The 20,449-nt window shown below is 41.5% G+C and overlaps 1 protein-coding gene across 1 annotated transcript in view; it reads right to left on the bottom strand.

Annotated features, from left to right (window-relative positions):
- LOC308077349 (protein disulfide-isomerase TMX3-like) overlaps nucleotides 1-20,449 on the bottom strand; it is a 52,377-nt gene that overhangs the window by 30,138 nt on the left and 1,790 nt on the right. Inside the window, exons 2-6 of the mRNA XM_080418000.1 lie at nucleotides 19,172-19,232; nucleotides 15,476-15,515; nucleotides 11,544-11,667; nucleotides 7,372-7,417; nucleotides 857-937 (exon numbers count right to left, since the gene is read on the bottom strand). Of these exons, the coding sequence (XP_080274126.1) occupies nucleotides 857-937; nucleotides 7,372-7,417; nucleotides 11,544-11,667; nucleotides 15,476-15,515; nucleotides 19,172-19,232 (352 nt within the window). The remainder of the gene's footprint in view (nucleotides 1-856; nucleotides 938-7,371; nucleotides 7,418-11,543; nucleotides 11,668-15,475; nucleotides 15,516-19,171; nucleotides 19,233-20,449) is intronic.

The following is a 20,449-nucleotide window of genomic DNA, read 5'->3' as shown; positions in this document are numbered from 1 at the left end:
GTCACTTATATAATGGACTTAGGTTGCCACCTAGTGGCGGATGATCCACATTACTTGGCACAGTCCTCAACCTCTAAATGTGAGCCAGGCTTTTGATGGACTCTTCAGTCATGGGTTTGGTTTGGTAGCTTGATTCCTCCCTCGAGGGAGAGAATAATGTGTCAGGCTCCATTGATACAGTGGCTTAGGACTGTGAGATCTGAGGCAAAAGACTCAGAGAGCGAGGCCACGGATATACAAGCCTACATGCCATTGCATGCATGGCTCATCAACATCAACACAGGCTGCTCCTGTGAAGTCAGATAGGAGTCCACAGCAGGGTATAGGCTTACAGCCTTTCATGCAGTGCTGTAAAGTAACTAAGTATGTTTACTCAAGTACTGTACTTAAGTACAATTTTGAGGTATTTTTTTACTTTACTGGAGTATTTCCAATTTGCAATACTTTTACTTCTACTCCACTACATCTCAGAGGCAAATACTGTACTTTTTACTCTACTACAATTATTTGAAAACTTTAGTTATTAGTTACTTTGCAGATAAAAATGATAAAACATACATGAACCACTTTAGCCCTATTTTATACCTAGGCTATTTGAAAATAGCCGATCTACTGCGACGCGTTGTGAGCTTGTAGATCGGCTATTTTCAAACTTTTTGGAACTTTTACTTTTGGTACTGTGAGTATATTTTGATGCAAATACTTGTAAATACTTTTACTCAAGTAACATTTTGAACACAGACCGTTTTACTTGTAACAAGAGTATTTTTTTTAAATATTGTGGCATTGCTACTTTTACTTAAGTAAAAATATCCGAAGTACTCCGTCGACATTGAAATGGAACGTTAAGACTTACCCCGCCACCCTGTTGGCGAACTCCATGATGTCATCTTTTGTTCTGGGTCCTTTGTAGTTATAGGCCAGATCCCCCTTCAGCCTGAGAGAGACACCAAGAGACACACAGACAAGATATGTCCACAGAAAGAGTGAGAGAGACAAGATATGTCCACAGAAAGAGTGAGAGAGACAAGATATGTCCACAGAAAGAGTGAGAGAGACAAGATATGTCCATAGAAAGAGTGAGAGAGACAAGATATGTCCACAGAAAGAGTGAGAGAGACAAGATATGTCCATAGAAAGAGTGAGAGAGACAATATATGTCCATAGAAAGAGTGAGAGAGACAAGATATGTCCATAGAAAGAATGAGAGAGACAAGATATGTCCATAGAAAGAGTGAGAGAGACAAGATATGTCCATAGAAAGAGTGAGAGAGACAAGATATGTCCACAGAAAGAGTGAGAGAGACAAGATATGTCCATATAAAGAGTGAGAGAGACAATATATGTCCATAGAAAGAGTGAGAGAGACAAGATATGTCCATAGAAAGAGTGAGAGAGACAAGATATGTCCATAGAAAGAGTGAGAGAGACAAGATATGTCCATAGAAAGAGTGAGAAAAGATATAGAGTGTGGGGGGGGGGGGGGAACATAAGGAAGGTCATTTCATTGCAATACTAGTTTTCAGGGTTTTATGACACATTTTCTCTCAATGACAATTTCTCCAATGACCTCGTTGACATTTGTGAAACCACACAGTATAACCCTCAGTGATTAGCACCAATCAGGGGATCGATTATAGTGGAGATAAATATTCTATGACTACTTGAAAAAGGTATAAGAACATTGAAACATTGCTGGCACAGTTCGCAATTTATTTATTTATTTCATTGGCATTGAATGAGTTAAAAACACATCACAAAAAGAGGGGGGGGGGGGCACAGGTTAAAACTGAGAGTCAAATACAAAATATATATTATGAATAAGCATAGAATACTAATTATAATCCTTTGTCATTGCACATAGACCCATAAATAACTCAAACTAAAAACTAAGACCATTAGTCCAGTTCATAGGCCTAGAGGCTGGTCATGGAGTTGAAGAGCCTAATTGCTGTTGGGACAAAAGTGTTTCTTAAACCGTAACGAACGGAACAGATCCTTACGACTGCTTTTCCGGCCTGAAAAGATGTTGTGGAGAGGATGACTCACAGGTACAAGAGCTCTTAAGACACTAATAGGTGTCTTAACTGCCCGTTTCTAAAACAAGCTGCTCTGGGGGGGATTGTCTACTCTACGCCATGAGAGAGAGAAACCAACCTCAAGGCCTTCTATCCAAGTTAGAATGATCACATCTTTAAACGGCTCCATTTCCGTTCCCTCGGTACAGGTGTGAAAACAAGGGAGCTAACTAATGAAGGAGCCCTAGCGAAGGAGACTGCAATGTGCAGAACCCATTAAAGACGTGATTTATACTTGGCTGCGCGTCGCGTCGTGCCAACCGAGTATAACGGGAGTTTCAGGCATGACTGCCGAGGTTGCACCAGCCCACAGGGCCTAATGAGCTCATGGGAGACAAAAAAATAATAACTGGAAGTCTTTATCGGCCATCTTTCTATTGTCGGGGGAAAAAAGGTCTCCTGTTGTCTGTCGGAGATGTTTCATCATCTGACTTGGTTTAATGTGATGAACCCTGTTGTGATCCTATCGGCAGTTTCCTTCAAATGAGCTCGACAGTTAACGGTACAGAGAGCCCATTACAGATGGGGGTCTGCGGGCAAATACATGTCATTTTGGGTGGTCCTTGACATGGAAAGGTTGGAGCACCACTGATATAGAGACACACGGGGACTACAAATTTCACGCCCACTTTTGAGACAGCGCCGCTACTCGAGGTCCGTTAGAACGATGAACTGCAGCTGCCAATGCATTCCCTATGAGAGGATAAGAGAGTTAGCCTACTTTTAAAATATTTAATATAACCTTATAAAGTCAATGCAAGTCTTCCACATCAGTTTCGCGGAGCGAAAAAAGCGTCTTTTAATTATTCGGAACGAGTCTGAATTTTGCGTATATTCGCATATTCGCCGCTGTGTAACCGCCTTGAGAGTGTATAAATGGAACCAAATGGACCCTTACAGGTCTGTAACTCTGAGAGTGTACACATGGAACCAAATGGACCCTTACAGGTCTGTAACTCTGAGAGTGTAAAAATGGAACCAAATGGACCCTTACAGGTCTGTAACTCTGAGAGTGTACACATGGAACCAAATGGACCCTTACAGGTCTGTAACTCTGAGAGTGTACAAATGGAACCAAATGGACCCTTACAGGTCTGTAACTCTGAGAGTGTACACATGGAACCAAATGGACCCTTACAGGTCTGTAACTCTGAGAGTGTACAAATGAAACCAAATGGACCCTTACAGGTATGTAACTCTGAGTGTGTACAAAGACATTTGCAGGATTTGTAGAAACTTTTTCATGTCAAGGACCCTTCAAAACACATTTGGGGTGCTTGTATTTTGTCTCCCCGCTCTTCTATTGAGAGATCGTGTCATGGTGTCTCACCTATAGACACAGGATCTCACACGAAACTCTCGGCTTGATTGATTCTCCGATTTTCCTATCAGACCCTCAGCCTGATCTGGCAGGTTGCCATAGCAACCAGATACAGGAAGTCTGACCTCTTTGTCACATGACCGAGGTTGGGAGGTTGAGACATAGATATATATAAAGGCTAGATGACTCACCCGCGCTGCTGGCCAATGGAGTACGACGTTGCCACATGGCGGCCATCTTGAAACAGTCATTCATAACATTATGTCTATGGTGCATATACTTTAAAATAACCATAGCGTGCTCAATTCTCATCCGATTTTCAAACGGTTTGGTGTGTTGTAAACACCAAAGATGTAGTTATGATACTGCATACTTAAAATTATATTAAAAAAAAAAACATGATTATAATTATAAGTATGCAGTATCATAACTACATCTTTGGTGTTTACAACACACCAAACCGTTTGAAAATCAGATGAAAATTGAGCAAGCTATGGTTATTTCAAAGTACATGCACCATAGACATAATGTTATGAATGACTGTTTCAAGATGGCCGCGGTTGAGCTACGCTTGCGCCGCCCCCTTGAGCCATCTAGCCTTTATATATATATCTATGGGTTGGGAGGTTGGGACTAGAGGTTAGGGCCACAAAGCAAAGCGGGGAGGGAGGAGAGGAGAGGAGAGGAGAGGAGAGGAGAGGCAGAGGGGGGCGGACTTCGCATGACGTGTGTGCAGAGTGACTAGGCCAGCAGAGGTCGCCGTCCTGGTTCATAAATATCTCTTACAGAGCCATGCCATGGAAAAGAAAACTATCTCTGGGCCGTCGGACCCGAGGCGCCAAGCACGTCAAGAACGTCCCTGGTAAGATAGTGGAGTTCAATACCCTGGTTCCAGACGAATCTGCCTTTGCAAAATTGCATGCACTTTAGCCCTCGGCAGATTAGGTCTGGCCCCCCTCCATAGAGAATGTATTTCTCTCCCGCAGAGGTTGTGCGGGACCAATCGGGGCCCAGTATCCAAATGTGGGCGGGCTTATCACCTTATTTGGAGCAATGACGTACAAGGAAGCACTGCTCTGATTCGTTCGTACAAGGAAGCACTGCTCTGATTGGTTTAGGTCTAACCAATTAGAGTCCGTTTGGATCTTTTTGTAACCGCCCCTTGGAAAAAAATCTATCGTTGATAGGGACCAGACTAATATCCACGCAGTGTGTCGTGTGATATTGTCTGGCCACGCGAGGCTAGGAGTTCAAAGGACAAGGACCAAAGACATTCAAGATGAGTGGCCAGATGTACCACATTACTCCATCTGCAGTCTTTCCTGACCGCACAAAGAAGCCCAAATTCTCACAAATCTTTGTCTTTGATCAAGATAATGAAATTAAGAACCGCCTTCATCAAGCAAAAGGAGACAAACTTATTATGAAAGACACATTGACCTTGATTCAAGATGAGTTAAAGACAGTCAATCGTTTAGTAGAGTCCTTTCAAACCGGTGCCGAAATCTTCAATGCAAACCCAATTCGGGAACTCAAAATAGTGTTCAAAGCTAAAAGCTCACAGGGGGCAAAGAAATGTCACCTTAAAGGGCAAGACCACTTTGGTAGAGGTTTGGGTTGTGTAGTTACCTTGCCATGATGTAACTCTAAAGGTGGACAAGAAATCAAAAATAATTTTGCTATTTTTATTAAGAAGAAAACCCGGACCGGATCTTCAAATAGTAAAATCAACAGGAAGTAGACATTTTTATTAAAAAAACAAACAGTACTGGGTTTGGTGATGCTCTATATTGTCAGAATCAGCTTTGTTTGTGTTTGTTTACATGCTAAAAGATTGACTTTGAGAGCTGTTTCACCGTACAATGTAGGTCAATGAGGAGCATATTTTGAATTATCAATTTCTAAACAATGGAGCAATTATTTTTGATTTCTAGTCCACCTTTGGAGTTACATCATGGCAAGGTAACTACACAACTCAAACCTCTACCAAAGTGGTCTTGCCCTTTAACCCTGATGTCCCTGATGTGGTTATTGTGGCACCAGGAGATCAGATAGAGCATAGGGACATTGTACTGTACAGAACAACAAGTGATGCACCTAGCCACAGAGAGACTACACAGATTCATGAACTCCACCCTATGTATGCCCCAGCAGCCTATCCCTTGATATTACCACCTGAAGGATGAGGAGGAAATGGACTATTTAGAAGGGATGACAGTCTAAATGTTTTGGTGACGATGATGAGTTTTGGACTCCGTCTGGACCAACCTTGGATCGGGCCTAGATGTGAGGGCCGCGAATCTAGTTAATTTAACCCTGGGAGAGTGTAACCAAATGGACCCATATAAAAGGTCCATATGTGTACCCTCTCTGGGTCACAACACCCCCCGAGACGGCACCGCTCATTATATTAGGAGCGTAATTCCTGCTACATTACCGTATCGTTTATGAGCTCTAGTTCACAAAATGTGACAAATATTCCTTGATTACTGGAATATGAAATTTGCGGCTGGTCAGTGGTTTGTAAGATTAGCCCCAGACAGACAGACAGACAGACAGACAGAGACACTCTTCTGAACGGCTCAGCCCCTAGGAGCCACATCGTAAAAAATATTGATATGAAACACATTCCATCAGAGTATAATGTCTGGAGTAATAATATCCATAACAATGTGCAATGCATTAACCCATTAAGACCGGGAACGCATCTGGGTCATTTTTAGATTTCTTTGGCTATTCAAAAAATAGCATAGTATGAGCTTGTAGATCTGCTATTTAAGAAAAAAAAATATCCTGAACATTTGTGCAAATATATTGATTATATATATATATTTTTATAGCAACATAAGTTTTTTCAGAAAACTGTTAGGCTTTAGAAGACATTTGTAAAATCCCCCCAGAAGCAAAGATTTGAGTTACAAATGTTTGCTTTTAGTTAAAAAAAAATATATATATATATATATATATTCAAAGATTTGCACAAATGTTCACAATTTTTCAAAAATAGCAGATCTACAAGCTCATAGTGCGGCACTCGGTGCCGCACTATGAGCTTGTAGATCTGCTATTTTTGAATAGCAAAAGAAATCTTAAAATGACACAGATGTGTTCCCGGTCTGAATGAGTTAATGGTATAAAGACAATTAGTTGTTATTGCTGTTGTTGAGGGTTTGGTTATTTGGCAACAACAGCTGACTCCCACGTGGTTGAGTTCCCTGAAGGTGCCTTGACGCCCAAAGGACAACACATGGCAGCGGAGACGAAGGTTTGTCATTATGCAAACATCACACATTGTCAAGCCTTCTGTTTATCTTTAACCCATTAAGACCGCGGGAACGCATCTGTTCATTTTAAAATGTCTTTGGATATTAAAAAATAGTAGATCTACAAGCTCATAGCGTGGCACCGAGTGCCGCGCTATGAGCTTGTAGATCTGCTATTTTTGAAAAATCTTGAAAATATGTGCAAATCTTTGAATATATATATTTTTTGTAACTCAAATTTTGTTTCACATGCTTCTGGGGGGTCCCTGGGACAAAATATTTTGAGATGGTGGGGGGGGGGGTCCCTGGCCAAATACATATCTACAATCATGTTTTCTAAATCCTACCAGTGTGTTGCTATATCAGTGGTGCTCAAACGTGTTAATGTCAAGGACCCCCAAAATGATATGTATATGGCCGGGGACCCCCATCTCAAAATATGTTGTTCCAGGGACCCTCAGAAGCACAGATCGGAGTAATTTTTTTTTGCTTTAAAACATGTATATATATATTCAAAGATTTGCACACATTTTCACGATTTTTTCAAAAAAAAACAGCATAATGCAAACTACAAGTTTGTAGCAACATAATTCTTCAATGAGTCAATATATTCAAGATGTTGTCATTATGTATTTGAGCGGTTCAAATGTGCATCATAAGACTACAGAGGTGTTTTATGGATATCAGTAAAGCCAGGAATGATACTTACAGTTTTATGGTAGGGTATCCACGAACACCAAACTCTGAAGCCATTCCTGCAACATAGAAAAATAGATCAACTCAGAGTATCAGACTCAGGTATGTTTCCACAACTTTCCAGTAATGCAGCACAGAGGAATCCTCATAGTTACCGTTACTTTAACTCAATAAAGAAAAACTGATTAAGACAAGACGACAAAAAGAGGAATAATAAGTTACAAACAGAAATAAAAGGGCTAAAAACAGCATTACAGAGTTATAAAATGTACCCAATCAAGCGAGTCTTTAATAAAATAGAAATGAGTCTTCAATAAAAGATTCAAAGGCCTCTAGTGAAGGAGCAGAGTGAATATGAAGGGGCAACATACAACAGATATAAAATACACACAGGGACCAGCATTTATTTACCGTGTTAATTTAACCCTGGGAGAGTGTAACCACATGGACCCATAGGGTCCATTTTGTACCCTCTCTGGGTTACAAAACCCCCTGAGACTTTTTAAAGAGCCACCCGCTCATTATATAGGAACATGATTCCTGCCATATTACTAAATTATATAATTTATGGGCTCTAGTTCACAAAATGTGACATATATTCCTTGAGATTCAAAGGCCTCTAGTGAAGGAGCAGAGCGAGTATAAAAGGGGCAAAGGTGTTCCAGAGTCTGTAGGGCCAGCCGCTACAAAGGCCCGGTCACCTCTGGTCTTATAACTGGTTTTAGGCACGATCAAGAGCGACTGGTCAGCTGACCTTTAGGGCTCTGGCTGGGATGTACGGTTTTATGAGCTCTGACAAATACAGGGGGAGGGGGGGGGGCAGCCCGTTTAGGGCTGTAAAAACGTATAGAAGGTCGATGCACACCTCAAAAAGGTTGGTGACGGGTGCGTAGGACAGAAGGTGTATATCTCTGATAATCAAACCAAAGAAAGAGGTCCCGTCCCGCACACTGTCTGGTGTGCGGGACGTTGCTCTTTGCAGGGACGTTGCTCTTTGCAGGGACGTTGCTCTTTGCAGGGACGTTGCTCTTTATATTAGGTGGACGTTTCGGTCGTTAGACCTTCATCAGGACAGACAGACTTTTTGGGCTGTAAAAAACAAACCGTAAGATCTTAAAATCAATTCTAAAACGGACGGGGGCAATGTAAAAACTGACCAATAAGAGTGCATCGAGCAGGATTAGGGTCTCCACGCTCAGTCGATCACCTCACTCTATCTCCCTTCATTTGCATTCGCTAGTAACAAGTTAATTCAAACATACTGTACACCCACGGCAGCCACATTCAGGGCTGGATTAACACATCGAGTGCCATAAACGGTCCGGACCGTTTTTGAGGATCCAAACGAGAAGTGCCGAAAACGGTCCGGACCGTTTTTGACCCAATTCTATTTTTATACGAGTGGCCCACGTGGGGCGCTAAAACGAAACTTTGACATCACCCAAGGAGTTTCTGAGAAGAAGAGGCTGGATCTGTCTCCATGTCAAAAATCCTTCCGGTCGGCGTTTTCAATGTTGTCTCCTTGACTAAAAGCTTAATATCTCCATTTCTTTTTAACGTGGTGGAAACGAGCCGTTTTCGATCGGCGATCACGCTGCAATGGAGGATCGCGTTGGAAATATTATTGTTCCAGGCGTTAGTCGGGACCCTCCGCCGTCTCGCACGCACGCTTTGTTTACATGCACTTCCGCGTCGGGGCTTCTACAGCACGAAACGTATAACGCAAGTGGATGGAAGAAATGCAGGCACTCAACGTATAATATTTTAATAAACCTCTGGCACCCAATGTGTTAACACTGAAGCTCCAGATGTGGACATAACTTGTAGAAGTTGTGTTTGTGAAAAAATACAGCAGGCATTTCAGACACGTCTCTAATAATAACCACTGCAAACCAAACCCGTTTCCATGAGAGTTTAATTTCTACCTCAAAGAAATATTAACCCATTCAATCCGGGAACACATCCGTGTCATTTTAGATTTTTAGCTACAACCATTATTTTATACTTTGGGGCTACTAAAACATAGCAGATCTACAAGCTCATAGCGGGGGTCCTTTTTCATGTCAAGGACCCCCAAAATGAGTACTTGGCCGTCGACCTGCATCTCAAAATATTTTGTTCCACCAGAAGCAAAGACTTGAGTTACAAATGTTTGCTTTAGAAATATATATATATATATATATATATATATATATATATATATATATATATATATATATATATATATATATATATATATATATATATATATATATATATATATATATATATATATATATATATTCAAAGATTTGCACACATTTTCACTATTTTTCAAAAATAGCAGATCTACAAGCTTGTAGCGGCACAGATATTTTATCTTCTGCGCAACACTTAAAGCAGCACTATGTAACTTTCCTCTCAAAAACAAACGGAGGTGGTTCAACCCTGGTTCAAACCCCGGGTTTGAACCAGGGTTTCCCTGCGCAAGTGCAGAATGTTTCACACAATTGAGCTAATAGAGACGGCCTGCTTGCTCAGGGGATAAATGGAATCTTGACCTTCAGGTCAAGATTCGTGTGAGATCCTGTGTCTATAGGTGAGACACGATGACCCGATCTAAACGTCTCAATAGAAGAGCGGGGAGACAAAATACAAGCACCCCAAATGTTTTTTGAAGGGTCCTCGACATGAAAAAGCTTCTACAAATTCTGCAAATGACTTCTAAATCCTAACAGTTTTTTTTTATTTATGTTGCTAAATCAGTGGTTCTCATGATTCATGATTTTTCACAGTTTTCAAAATGTTCACGATTTATCAAAAAACAGCCGATCTACAAGCTTGTGCTATGAGCTTGTATATCTGTTATTTTTTAATAGCCCAAAGAAATCTAAAAATGACACAGATGCGTTCCCGGTCTTGGATTTATATACAGTATATATATATATTATATACAGTAGTATGTAGTTGAGCGTTCTGCTCAAGGTCGGCTGATCAGAGCTTCTGCACCAAAGCTGTGTTCAAGCAGAGAATGGTATACTGCAGGGGTTGACACTAATGCCTGCCCGCCTGCCCGGGGCAGGTAAATAAAATGTTCGGGCAAGTGAAGTTATCGGGTTGTTGCCCGACTGGGCAGGTGTGCATTTTGAGTGGGGATGCAACGAGATATCTGTCTTTAGACAGCTGAACGTGGTTAGAGCGCCAGCCCACTACCTCCGTTTGTTTATTGAACAGTCAAAGCTCAGCATTATGTCAAGTCAGATGAACGTAAACCCTTGACTTCCGGTCGGTGGACTTCAAAATAAGAGCACTTTGTCAAGTGTTGTCAAGTATCGAAGTTGTCAACCTTCGGTCAAAATGTCCTCTCAGTACAGGGTTGTGTAGCATGTAATGGCCTTCCTCTACATATAAGGGATTGTGCTACATTTCCATCTTTTAAATTCAATGTGAAAAGATGGTTGCTTGAAAACCAAAGCTGCAACCATTTGTGATCATATTTTAGGTTCATTTTTAGGCTATGTGATGTTATGTAATTGTATTTCACCGTTTGTCTGTTTTCTGATGTTATTGTTTTTCTGATTTTATATTTTGTGTGAGGACTGCGGATGAAAATTAGCATCTTTGCTAAATCCGGTGTATTTACGTTCATGTGACGTTCATTAATATGCTCTGTCCTGTCTAAATAAACAAATAAAGTAAAGTTATGGGAAAGTAACTGTCTTCAGGTCTGTGGAATGTAATATATAAGAGCACCATTGGCCTATAATGTGCTGTTTTCACTGTTAGTACACTTAAAAATATAAAATAACAAGTGTGAACCCATAGTCATATTCAAAGCTATTCATTAGATATTTGGCATAAATATTGAGGTGTGACATTTTTTATCGTGCAGCCCAAGAATTCGCAAGTAGAAAGTTAAAAAATAAGTGAACATTTTACTTATCATTTTATAAAGGACAATTTACTTTTCAGGCAAGTGGGCAAGACCTGTGGGCAAGTAGAACATGACCTGTACTTGCCCGACGGGCAAGTGTCTCTGAGACCTTAGTAGTGTCAACCCCTGTGCTGTACCCATTTTCTGGTCAGCTTGGGTTGGAATGATATATCATGCATAATGCAGAAAGCATAATAATAATAATAACAACAACAACAGGACAGGAAGGGGTCAAATTAATCCTTGGCTTAATACAAGATTTTTTTCCTCACCAGAATATGCAGTGGCGTCCATCTTTCCCACTCGGACCGGCGACCCGGAGCTCTTCAACTCGGCACCGACTTCAAGCCATATGGGGTCCAGCTTCTTGCAGTAGCCACACCATGGTGCATAGAACTACCAGAGCAGAGAGAGAAAATAAAACACCCTTTAGTTTTTAGACTAAACTTCCTTAGCAGAGATTTTGACCTCATAGTGTCTTCATTTATTTTGATAAAACAAACAGCATATTTTTAAAAAAAATCTTTTCAAACAGAGGTCCATGTCTACCTTTACAGTTTACAGTTTAGGCATTTAGCAGAGGCTCTAAATCCAGAGTGACTTACAGTAAGCATACAATACATCATAAATAATACATCAGCGGCAGAGTGACTTGAAATAGCAGATCTACAAGCTCAAAATGCGATGCATTTTGAGCTTGTAGATCTGCTATTTTTGCTACATTTGTGTGACATAGAATGGCGAAGTACGGCATTAATTTATGAAAAAAGTTAGAATACGGAGATAAGACTTTTCTGCCCTCTGACAGTATATACAATGTGTTCCTCTGGAGTGAGTGTGGAAATATAGTGGTCCTCTACATCATCAAAGTTGCATCACCCCTGAACTAATACATACGTGAACCAAGAACCTATCATCAGCCTGTACATTGAAACTATACACTATAGGATGCCAGGTCAACAATGACCTGGCATCTGTCTACATAACATGCTAACTAAGTTACATTTTAGCCTTTGCATAATCCCGCAAAGGTCGTCAAGGCTGGGGCAGGCCTTTGCCTGACTCAGCCCATATTTTAAAAGCCTTTCTAGCCTCTTCAACATGGTCATTCCACCCTGGCTTAGCATTATATACACGTTTGCCCTAGACTCCACAACAGCTTCATACAGGGAACACAACACATCACAGTGTTGTGGGTTCCTTATCAGTTCATATCCCGACACATAACCACATCTTTGTGAAACGTCAATATTACCCAGCAAGTACATCAGAATGATTCAAGTGTTTATCCTGATCTTTTCTGAAGTCCAGACTGATACCGGGGAGGAAAAGTGAGAGTGAATCCACGGTATCAGTCTGGCCAATAGAGCGCCGAAGTCCTGACGTCACCGCCAGTAGAGGGCGCTTTCCGCAGGTCCGTGGCTTTACTCTTTGTGTTGATATCCTCATTGGGGAATCTTAGATCGCTTCATATAATAACTGTGTTCCAAACATAAACACACCACCCTGGCGTTTTTACTCATATGGATATGAAGCATCGACTGAAGGTGTAAATTTACACATTTACCCAAAGATTAACACAATAAAAAACACTAGAAACGGAGTCAAACAACCCAAAGACTACATTTCCCATGAATGCGGCTGCTGTAGGGACAGTGATTTCAGACCCGGACAGTAGTAGTTCTTAAGACTTTTAAGGCAGAATTAATTCCATTTTCGCCAGAAAACAGGCTGTATCAAATATGAATGAATATCATAAACGATGCAGAGCCAACCCCCTGACAAAAACGCCAGGGTGGTGTGTTTATGTTTGGAACACAGTTCTTATACGACGTGATCTAAGATTCCCAAATGGGGATTTCAACACAAAGAAATAAAGCCACGAACCCGTGGAACAGCGCCCTCTAGTGGCAGTGACATCAGACTTCGGTGCTCCATGCCAAGTTAGTCAGCGGGTAGCCAGATCATAAACTATTTCCATTGCACATCAATAGAGTCATGAGCATCTACTGTACAGAGACAGTGATCAAGCCAGGACGTAGTGTGCCAAGCCTCGTTGATAAAAGTATAACTATTCTCAGGTAAACTGTCTGAACATTAAAGGAGAATTCCGGACATTTTTAAGTGTTATCTTTGATGTGTCGTTACTCACCTACCGACGTAAAAAGTGGCGTTGTTTTTTTCCAGAGATTCCCCGATGCAAAGTAATTTTTTTCTCTACTACTACTCATATGTAGAGTCTCATGATAGTCAAACATGCGCTGAAAGTTCCTGAGAGGCTTCCGCTAATGCCGAACGATTTTAACACTGGTTGCTTGTTTCTCTACCTGGCAACACCAAGTTGCCAGGTTCTGGAAAGAAACAAGCAACCAGTGTTAAATCGTTCGGCATTAGCGAAGCCTCTCAGGAACTTTCAGCGCATGTTTGACTATCATGAGACTCTACAATGAGTAGTAGTAGAGAAAAAAATTAACTTTGCATCGGTTATAATAGACGAATTTCCCTAACCCACGCGCTCCCATTATGACAACGGAGGGGGGTTGAAAAAATGACGACAGGGGAATCTCTGGAAAAAACAACGCCACTTTTTACGTTTGGTAGGTGAGTAACGACACATCAAAGATAACACTTAAAATGTCCGGAATTCTCCTTTAAGACAACTATTCCCATCATTAAGATGGTTCGGGCTTCATCTGAACAAACCACCCAGCCGACTGACGAAAACCTAATCTGCAGTCATCGCTTTTTGTTATACACTCAATACAATATTAAAGGACAACTACTTATTTTCCAAGAAACTCTGTACTATTTTTTTGTCATTTTCCATTACTTTTCCAGGTCTTTGTTGCCACTGTTGTAAGTGTACGTCAAGCAGTGTTAATGTTGTCGACTAAAACTAGCGTTGTGAGCTTGTAGAATCGGGCTATTTTTCAGCATGCAACCAAGTGTAAAATCAGGCATTATGACGGCATCAAGGCACCGCCAAAGTACATTATAGCCGACTAAATCAACTGTATATTTAGTAGTGCTGCACGATTAATCGAAAAAAGATCGTGATCTCGATTCAGACACCTATGCGATCTCGATTTTAAATTATGACGATTTTTTTTTTCAATAAAAAAAAATATATATATATATTTGTTTTGCTTAATATTTTTATATTTACAAGAGAATTGTGTGAGAATCGTGATCTCAATTCTTATGGAGGAAAATCGTGATTCACATTTGAGCAAGAATCGTGCAGCACTAATATTTAGTCGACAAAAAATTACGACATGTAGTCGACTAAAACTAGACAAAAACTAAAACTTTCCAGATGACAAAAATATGAGGTAAAACGGAATTTTATTCAAAAGACTATGACTAAAACTAATTCAAAATGAACGCTGGCAGATTTGTCTGGAACCAGGCTAGATATCAAGCAAGAGAAACAGAGATTGGAGATCTCTCTCCGACCTCTCTCTGTGCGTGTGTATAATCACCCCCCCACCCCCCCCCCCCCCCTTAGCGCTCTCTCTCTCTCTCTCTCTCTCTCTCTCTCTCTCTCTCTCTCTCTCTCTCTCTCTCTCTCTCTCCTCTCTCTTCTCCTCTCTCTCTCTCTCTCTCTCTCTCTCTCTCTCTCTCTCTCTCTCTCTCTCCTCTCTCTCTCTCTCTCTCTCTCTCCTCTCTCTCTCTCTCTCTCTCTCTCTCCTCTCTCTCTCTCTCTCCTCTCTCCCCCCATTCAAACTGGGAGGGGAAGCAGCTTTTGGAGCCAGAGATATGATGACCCAGAGCCCCAGACAACATAAACCCCTTCCCAAGCCCCCCGGCTTCAGCCCGCCATGCATGACTTCTCATTCACTAAACACACACCCACCCTCCTTCCCCCCCCCCCCCCCCCCCCCCTTCATCCACCCCCCCTTCATCCACCCCAACGCCACCACTTCCGTACGGGATGAACACCGGACAGTAGAGCCATGGAGCCAAGCATCGCTGAATGGACCTAGACACGTCTGTTTGTGTGTCAGTGCGTGTGTTGTGTGTGTGTGTGTGTCAGTGCGTGTGTGTGTGTGTGTGTGTGTGTGTCAGTGCGTGTGTGTGTGTGTGTGTGTGTGTGTGTGTGTGTGTGTGTGTGTGTGTGTGTGTGTGTGTGTGTGTGTGTGTGTGTGTGTGTGTGTGTGTGTGTGTGTGTGTGTGTGTGTGTGTGTGTGTGTTTTGAACTCACATCCACCAGCCAGACATCGTCGACTCTGGTATCTTTAAATCTGGGGGGAAAAGAAGAGAAACATTTGCATAAGTTCCAGTTTTATTATCATGCTTTGACCAGTAGACCTCGATTTGAATGCAAAGTTAAATTATTGTTAAACATCTGCATTACTTAATTAAAGAATGTATTTTGATCAACGTTTTGCCTGTCATCTCTCCTATGGAACCAACATCAATACAGCCTGCATGGAATTGTGGACAAAATATTATACGTTTTGGGCCTGAGAGTCTAAATCTCGTCAAACGGTGGTTCTGTGGCTCAAATGACCAATAAATAATGGACCCTGATATGAAAAGCATTGAAAACCACTGCTATAAATTACCCAAGGAAAAAACAATATTACAAACCACACAAACTGTAATGAGATGAAAAACAGTATGAATACAGGAGGTTGCATCAGCTGATGCAACCTCCTGTATTCATACGGTTTTTCATTACTCTGATTGGCTGGCAAAAGAATATATAATAATTTGAGCCCCATGTCATCAGTCATGTTTGTGTTGTTCATTGGTTGTCTGGTCATTCATGAAATTCATGAATTTGTCATCCATTCATTCAATGTGGGATGAATGAGCGTACGTACTAGCAGCAAAGTTCTGCCGATCTACAAGCTCTCAATGCGTCTAGAGCTTGTAGATCGGCTATTTTTGCTGCGCAACATGCTTCCAATTGACTGAATCGGACGTGCCTTACAGCACTGTCATTACAGCGCCTGTCATTTTTGCCTGAATTGCTGTAGGCAATTCTACATACATATGTCTACAAAATCCCTTTCTTTATCATGTAGGCCAGTGGATCTCAAACTTTTTCATGTCAAGGACCCCCCAAATTGACACTTACTAGCCCGTGGACCCCCATTTGAAAAGATATGCCAAGGACCCCCATAAGAGAAGATTTTTCCAGCTCTAGCAGTGATTTTCATCCACTTTAATTTCAAGGACCCCCAGTTTGACATGCATTATTAGGCTACGGACCCCCAATTAATGGCATTTCTATCTCTGGGACCCCAATTTATATTGTAAAATCAATGTTAATTTAACTCTGAGAGTGTACAAATGTTTTGTACACTCTCAGAGTTTTACAGACCCATAAGGGTTCATTTGGTTCCTAACTATCTATAATTTTGCTGGGGAACTCCCTCAAGGACCCCTGGGGGTCCCCACTTTGAGAACCACTGATGTAGGCTACTAGCGGCACTATACACAAATCCACGGAGCGCTGTCCTGTAGGACAGCTTCTGTCAGCTTCTGCTGCGGTTCTGTCCGTCTGTTCACGGGTTACTCTTGACCTGCTTGGCTGTTGGAGCAGCCATAAACTACACAGGCTCATCCCCATTTTCTGTACATCATTGTAAAGTTGGTGTCAGTAAAAGTTAGTAAAAAGCGGGTAAAAGAGTAACGTGAGCAGTCAGTGACTGCAGCCTGACTGACACGCCGCGCAGCAGCAGCTGATCGAGTCCGACACCGCCGCCATGGCGGCGCCCCCTACAGGGCAGCGCTCCGTGGATTTGTGTATACAACAAACTGTGCACAACGCTGTGTCTTTCATGAATTCCTCATTTTGTACCCACTTCAGTGGAGATGGAGGTAGGTAGGGCTCACACCAGGTTAAAGCGCCCCTGAGTCCATTAGACGTTTTGTCTTCATACAGGTAAAAGATGTGGGTAAATGAGGGTGATTAACCCACTAAGACCTGAAGCCGATTCTACAAATGTCTTCTAAATCCCAACAGTATTCAGAAAAACGTATGTTTCTATATCAGTGGTGCTCAAACTTTTTCATGTCAAGGACCCCCAAAATTATATGTATTTGGCCGCGGACCCCCCCATCTCAAAATATTTTGTTCCAGGGACCCCCAGAAGCAAAGATTTTAGTTAAAAATGTTCGCATTAAAACAATATATATTCAAAGATTTGCACACATTTTCACGATTTTTCAAAAATAGCAGATCTACAAGCTCATAGAGCGGCACTCGGTGCCGCGCTATGAGCTTGTATATCTGCTATTTTTGAATAGCCAAAGTGTAAAATAATGCTTTTTAGCTCAAATGAAAAAGTGACACAGACGCGTTCCAGGGGTTAAGGCTCATGCTCGGTGTCTCTCGTCCCATTGGCATTCCTGCAAGTTATGCTAACCGTTTTGCAGGTAAAACACTGGCCCTGTAGTGAAAACACAGCTTAAGAGGCTGCCTGACACACGCCGGCTGCTGCTATTCGCCAAACGAGCGCAACGCCTTTAAAAACGCTTATATTTGCAGTCAACAAACTGATGCTGCGTCTTGTTTGTTCCTGGTTTGCATTAAATAGGCTACAATGTGACCATTACAGGTTACATTATACTCCCTCATACGTGGGCAACTGGCGGCCCGGGGGCCCCATGCGGCCCCCACCTTCACTTAATGCGGCTGTAGAAAAATTTCATAACTCCACCCCTGAGCCGCCACAGCTTAAAAGGTGCGCGGATAGGCCTTAGGTTAGATCACATATTTTAACAGCTTTTTTTTTTTTTTTTTTTTTTGTGAGATCTGATGTTCATAGTGACAGAACACTGTCCCAAAAAAAAAAAAAAAGTCTCGCTAGACGAGATTGAAATCTCGAGATTTCAATCTCGTCTAGCGAGACTTCTGTTTTTTTTTTTTTTTTTTTTTTTTTGGTTGCATAGTGTTCTGTCACTATGAACGTCAGATCTCACAAAAAAAAATAATAAATAAAAGCTGTTAAAATATGTGATCTAACCTAAGGCCTATCCGCGCACCTTTTAAGCTGTGGCGGCTCAGGGGTGAAGTTATGAAATTTTTCTACTGTACCATTCATCCTAAGATATCATAACGTCATAGAAAAGGTAAGAAAACTTTAGTCCAAAATTCTCCTTTAATGCGGCCCGCAGGTTAATATCAGAATACTGGTATATTATTGAATTATTTTATTGTCTTTTTTATGTCCAACGTATTTGTATTTAAGTTCATAAAGTTAACATCTGTACAACTAAATGCATTTGAAACTAAATCAACATGTTACATTTAAGGATTCCAATAAAAAAAATTGCAAAAATAGCAGATCTACAAGCTCAAAACGCATCGCACTGCGACGCGTTTTTAGCTTCTCGATTGGCTATTTTTGCTACTTTTGTGTGACATAGAATGACGAATTACGCGAAAAGTTAAAATACGGAGATAAGAGGTTTCTGTACAGTATATGCAATGTGTCCCCCTGGAGTGAGTGTGGAAATATAGTGGCCCTCTACATCATCAAAGTTGCATCACCCCTGGCCCTGGGCTACAATGTGACCATTACAGGTTGCATACAGGCTAAAATGTGACCATTACAGGTTGCATACAGGCTACAATGTGACCATTACAGGTTGCATACAGGCTACAATGTGACCATTACAGGTTGCATAAAGGCTACAATGTGACCATTACAGGTTGCATAAAGGCTACAATGTGACCATTACAGGTTGCATAAAGGCTAAAATGTGGCCATATAATTGTTACCTAATATGCTGCTGCATTGTCTGAAGGAAGCCAAACGCAAATAAGTTTTACCTTTATGTACTGTACCTGTCCTGTACACAAGATGTAACATTAAAGTACAACCTTGAGAACCATTACAGGAAGGACACTGAGGTGAGGCCAAACAGAAACAGCATCACTTACGTGTCGTCCAGATCTTCCACCACTGCCAGCACCGTAGAGCTCAGGAAGACACACACCACCACTGTAAAAAGACAGCGGAAACAACACGAGCAAACCATTATGGCGAATAAATGAACATAAATGTGAACAAACAGCAGCAGTATTAGTGCAGCAGCACTAGTAGATATACTGCAGTGGTTCTCAAACTTTTTTCATTTCAAGGACCCCCCAAATTGTCACTTATTAGCCCGCGGACCCATTTTGAAAAGATATGCCAGGGACCCCCATAAAAGACGATTTTTACGGCTCTAGCAGTGATTCTCAAACATTTTAAGTTCAAGGACCCCCAGTTTCACATGCATTAGGGCTACGGACCCCCATTTAAATGGCATTTCTATCTCTGGGACCCCAATTTATGTTGTAAAATCAATGTTAATTGAACTCAGAGAGTGTACAAATGGAACCAAATGGACCCTAACGGGTCCATTTGGTTCCATTTGTACACTCTCAAGATCCACTTGCAGACAATAGTCCTGTAGAGCAGTGGTTCTAAAAACTATTTCATGTCAAGGACCCCAAAATTGTCACTTATTAGCCCTGCGGACCCCCATTTGAAAAGACATGCAAGGGACCCCCTGAAGAGAAGATTTTTTACTGCTCTCGCAGTGATTCTCAACCATTTTAATTTCAAGGACCCCCAGTTTGACATGCATTAAGGGCTACGGACCCCCATTTAATGGCATTTCAATGACATTTCTCTAGGACCCCAATTTATATTGTAATTTATATTGTTAATTTAACTCTGAGAGTGTACAAATGGACCATTTGTACACTCTCCGAGTTACAGACCCATAAGGGTCCATTTGGTTCCTAACCATCCATCATTTAGCTGGGGACCCCCTGGACAGGGCAACATTGTTTTTTTTTTTTGGGGGGGGGGCAACCCACACAACCCACACACCAATATATAACATTGCATTGTCAACATTGCAAAATAAACATTATATCCACCTGTTTCCTAGGCTTTTCACTTCCTGTGTGTGTTCCACTTCCTGTCGACTTGATCCAATGAAAGCCAATGAAACTGGTCAGATGACTAATGATATCCAATGAAATCCGACAGGAAGTGGAAAACACACAGCCTAGGAAACAGGTGAATACTTTCACTGGAAAGGGTTTACAACAAAGCTAGAGAAAAACATCCAGGAGTGTTGGCAGCCCTGCCCCTGGAACTCCCTCAAGGACCCCTGGGGGTCCCCGGACCCCCCACTTATTTGAGAACCGATGATCTACTGTACT

This window comes from Gymnoscopelus braueri (assembly GCF_963280865.1).
Source record: "Gymnoscopelus braueri genome assembly, chromosome: 21".
NCBI lineage: Eukaryota > Metazoa > Chordata > Actinopteri > Myctophiformes > Myctophidae > Gymnoscopelus > Gymnoscopelus braueri.
The sequence above is the reverse complement of the archived record's forward strand: the minus strand, read 5'-3'. Positions and strand labels throughout refer to the sequence as shown.